The sequence below is a fragment of the Solanum pennellii genome, chromosome 10 (assembly GCF_001406875.1).
Source record: "Solanum pennellii chromosome 10, SPENNV200".
In the NCBI taxonomy this organism is placed as follows: Eukaryota; Viridiplantae; Streptophyta; class Magnoliopsida; order Solanales; family Solanaceae; genus Solanum; species Solanum pennellii.
The window spans coordinates 53972185-53977219 of NC_028646.1; the positions used below are offsets into that span (position 1 = coordinate 53972185).

Consider the following 5035-nt stretch of genomic DNA (forward strand, 5'->3'; position numbering starts at 1 on the left):
GCACAAGGATTATCTCAATGACCTGGTATCGACTATGAAGAAAAATATTCACCAGTTATGGATGTAATAACTTTTCAATATCTGATCGGTTTAACTGTATATGAAAATCTTGAAATTCATCTTGTGGATGTGGTTATAGCTTACCTTTACGGTTCACTTGATAATGAAATTTATACGAAAGTTCTGAAGGACTTAAAATACGTGAAGCATATAATTCAAAATCTCGGGAAATGTGTTCAATCATATTACAAAAGTCATTATATGGCTTGAAACAATCAGGGCGCATGTGGTACAATGGCCTCACTGAGTACTTGATAAAAAAATATTATATAAACGATGTCATTTGTCCTTGTATTTTTATTAAGAAAACAACATCGGGATTTGTTATTCTTGCTACTTATGTTGATGACATTAATGTCATTGGAACTCCATAAGAGGTCCAAAAGGCAATTGAATATCTAAAGAAAGAATTTGAGATTAAAGACCTTGGAAACACAAAACTTTGTAAATTTAGCAGATGGGGTCTTCATCCATCAATCTGCCTATACTGAGAAAATTTTGAAACGATTTACATGGACAAAATAAATTCATTAAGTACTCCAATGCTTGTTTGATCACTTGAAGTGAGTAAAGATCCATTCCGACCTCAAGAAGAGAATGAAGAACCCCTTGGTCCTGAAGTACCCTATCTTAGTGCAATTGGTGCACTTATGTGTCTTGCTAATGCTAAGAGACCTGGCATAGAATTTTCTGTTAATTTGTTAGCAAGATATAGTTCTTCCCCTAAACAGAGTCATTGGAATGGAGTTAAACATGTATTACGATATCTAAAGGGGACTAGTGATTTGGGTCTGTTTTACACTAACAAAGATAATGCTAATCTTGTTGGTCATGCAGATGCAGGTTATTTATCTGACCCACATAAAGCTCGATCTGAAACAGGCTATATGTTCACACACTAAGATACTGCTATATCATGGAGATCTAAGAAGCAATCTATTGCCCCTACCTCTTCAAAGAAAGATGTGGATTGAAGTGTGATGTCAAGATACCCACAGTACACTTTGAAGACAATGTTGCTTGCATGGCTCAATTAAGTGAGGCTTAATAAAAGGGGATAGAATGAAACATATTTCACCAAAATTATTCTTCAATCATGATCTTCAGAAGAACAGTGATGTTGATATACAACAAATCCGCTCGAGTGATAATACGGCAGATTTATTAAATAAATCTTTACCAGCCTCCACTTTTGAGAAGATGGTACACAAGATTGGAATACGAAAACTTAACAATCTAAATCATGGTCTTCATCAGAGGAGTAAAATACGCGTTGCACTCTTTTTTCCTTTAATCTAGGTTTTGTCCCACTGAGTTTTCCTAGAAATATTTTTAATGAGGCAGCAAGTAATGTGTATTATAAATGTTTATGTGCATTTTTATTCCTTCAACTTTTCTTTTACATGAACATCCAAGGGGGAGTGTTGTGAAATTATGGATGTCATGTGCTTAAGTGTGGAGTTAGCATGCTTGGAACAGATAAACTCATGCAAAAGTGTGCTTGGAGTGAATTTGTTACAAATTTCCACATGTGGTTTGCCTATAAATACTCATCAAATTGTATTTACAGAAGACACACAGTAATAACAACAATCTCTCTCTCTTTATCTCCAAATTTTCTCTATTGTTCTTCCTTTAGTTTATTAATATAGTCGTCCACTTTTTGTTCGTTTATAACATACATGAGAAATAAAGTTCTTTTTAGCAAAAAAAAAATCAATTAAAGAAAGAGAAGACATGCAATTTAAAAGGTTCTAATGAGAAATGAAGTTCTTTTTTAGGTCTAGCCCTCCTTGTTTGTACTTTTCTTCTTGGGATCATTTTCCATATATTAATAATAAAAATAAGGACGCTTTCCAAAAAGTACTTTTCTTTAGTTATTAATGAAATTATGATTTTGGTTCTCATTAAAAAACAAAAAGAATTTTTTTTAGGAAAAAACATCATTTAAATAAAATATAAAAAAAATTTAAAAAGTGTTAATGAGAAATGTATTTTTTTTAGGAAGAAAAAACATCAATCGGAGAAAACATGTATTTAAAAGGTATTACTGAAAAATGAAGTTCATTTTTTAGCAAAAATAAATTAGAGAAAAAATGTAATTTAAAAGGTGTTAATAAGAAATGAAGTTCTTTTTAAGAAAAAAACAACAAATAGAGAAAACATGTAATTTAAAAGGTGTTAATGAAAAATGAAGTTTTTTTTAGAAAAACTATATCAATTAGAGAAAACATGTAATTTAAAAGGTGTTAATGAAAAATAAAGTTCTTTTATACGGAAAAACATCAATTAGAGAAAATATGAATAAAGTTCTTTTTAGGAAAAAACGTCAATTAGAGAAAACATGTAATTTAATAGGTGTTGATGAAAAATGAAGTTCTTTTTTAATAAAAAACATCAATTAAAGAAAACATGTCGTTTAAAATCATATATTAGTGAAAAATGAAAGTCTTTTTAAGAAAAAATATCAATTAGAGAAAACATGTCATTTAGAAGGTGTTAATGAGAAATGAAGTTCTTTTAAGGAAAAAACACCAATAAGAGAAAACATGTAATTTGAAAGGAGTTGATGAAAAATAAAGTTCTTTTTTAGGAAAAAACCATAAACATACCGTTTAAATTAATGAGAATTGTTCTTTTTTGGAGAAAACATTAATTAGAGAAAATATGCCGTTTAAAAGGTGTTAATTAAAAATGAAGTTCTTTTTTAGGAAAAAACATCAACATGCCGTTTAAATGGTGTTAATGAGAAATGTTCTTTTTTGGAAAAAAACATCAATTAGAGAAAACATGTCGTTTAAAGTTGTTAATTAAAAATGAAGTTCTTTTTGGGAAAAAAATTGATTAGAGAAAACATGTAATTTAAAAGGGGTTATTGAAAAATATAGTTCTTTTTTTTTTAAAAAAAACATCAATTAGAGAAAACATGCGGTTTAATAAATATTATGAAAAATGATGTTCTTTTAGGAAAAAACATGAATTAGATCACACTTGTTTGCTATAAATAGTGATTTCCCTCATTTTTCATATATATTCTGATATTCTAGTCTTCTTCTTCTTGCATTTCAATAAGTCTCGTGTAATTTCTGATGGAAAGAGAAGGAGCAACGTGTGGAGGAGATAGATTGAAGAACCAAGCTGAGGCCTTTGAGGATATGATCTCAGAGGTCCCTTTTCGGTACCGTGCCGGGGAATCAACAAATTCAATATTGAATCGAAGTCCAGAGGTGGAGATTTCCCAAGAACAGCCCCCTGGCCTTAGCGTAATCTTGCTGGTTAGTGTTCTTATTGTTGCCCCGCATTAGAAGATTTTCTCTAGTGTATTTTTTTGTGCTGAAAGTATATCTGTTTATACACCTGTTTCCTAGACATTATCAATGGCAACAACATTCATTCTTATACAACTGAGTGAATGTTGAGCTAAATCACGAAAGTGTATTCCAAAATATGTTTCCTTAATCAAAACAAATGTAGATTCATTTAATCCATATACGAGTTGTTTACATTTCAGAGAAGTGCTTATTTTGGCATTGTTACAGGATAAGCATGACACTATTTTCTCTGGAGCAAAACGAAAAGTCATAACTCTAATTGAAAAGGTTGTTGATAAGCCTTCATTAAGCAGTGCTCCAGTAAAAAATGTTACGGAGTGGAATTGTGAACTTTGTCAGGTATGTACTACAAGTCAAGATGGTCTGAATGACCACTTCCAAGGAAAAAAACACAAACGCAAGGTGGCTGCTATAAGAGAACACAAGGACGACAAAAACTGCAGTATTGGTCTTCTCCCAAAGAAACCAAAACTTATGCAGCCTATGGAACGTCCTTGCGATGATCTCATATCCGGGGAGAAATTAGAGGAAGAATCATCAGCTATAAACGATAATGATCCAGCATCCTTGTTGATAGATGACAGTGCAAATGACTTGAGAAAGCATACAACTCATGAAAAGCAAGAGTTCCCATTTTGGTGTGACACATGCCAAATTGGTACCTTCTCTGAAATAGTCATGGAGGCACATAAGATTGGAAAAAAACACAAACGCAAAGTGGAGAATAAAAGCTACACCGTTGTTCTTTCACCAACAAAACCACAATTCATCCAGCTTGTGGGACATCCTTCCGATGATATGATATCAGGGAAGAAATCAGAGGAAGATTCATCAGGTACAAACGATAACGATCAACCATGATTTTATTCGCAAGGATAAGTAGTGTCCAAAACGCAGATTGTGTCAACAACTAGTAACTTATTTTTGTTGTCAATTAAAACTATTGTTACCATTATTACCTTTTGATTCGTTGTCCTTTCTACCAACTAGTATTTAATTTTTGTTGTTTAAGGAAATCATATGCGTCGTTGAGTTTTGAAAACAGTGAATAGAAAATGAAGAGTTGTGACTTTTTCAAGACTTGCGACTTTTTTGAAAGGTTGTGACTTTTTTTTATAGGATGTGACTTTTCGGGAATATTGTTATAGACAAAATGTATCATATATATATTATAAAAAATAAAACCATAAAAAAAAAAGATAATGCATAAGTACCCTCTAGACTATGATTGAAATCTCGGAGACACATCTAAACTTAACTAGAGACCTATTAGCCCCACCCCCATCCCCCACCCCCCAAACTAATTCAAAATGAAATAAATACACCACAAACACTGCACACTCTCTTGAAGGCAAGTGATGAGAACACAAATTTGACACATGTCATTTTATGATTGGTAACTTTATAATTAGTTAGTACACATATTTATTGATGATAAAACTTTTATATATATATATATATACACATGCTAATCTTCTCTGTATCGTTCCAATTTTATCGGATGTCCCCGAAGGGACAAAAACTAAGGATGTGACGGGATGAATGGAATACTTTTATCCATAACCAGAGGTCTCGAATTTGAGTCTGAATAAGGTACACACACACACACACACACACACACACACACACACACACACACACAC

At 32.0% G+C, this 5035-nt stretch overlaps 1 protein-coding gene and 1 pseudogene across 1 annotated transcript; one reads left to right on the forward strand and one right to left on the reverse strand.

The window, feature by feature from the left end:
- Window positions 1–3004: 3004 nt before the first annotated feature.
- On the forward strand, window positions 3005–4441 carry LOC107001902. The gene is made up of 2 exons (XM_015199854.2): window positions 3005–3335; window positions 3600–4441. The coding sequence occupies exons 1-2, from the start codon at window positions 3150–3152 to the stop codon at window positions 4251–4253; spliced, it is 840 nt and encodes a 279-aa protein (XP_015055340.1). The 5' UTR covers window positions 3005–3149; the 3' UTR covers window positions 4254–4441.
- Window positions 4442–4826: 385 nt separating this feature from the next.
- On the reverse strand, window positions 4827–4909 carry LOC114074555 (annotated as a pseudogene).
- Between the last annotated feature and the right edge of the window lie 126 nt (window positions 4910–5035).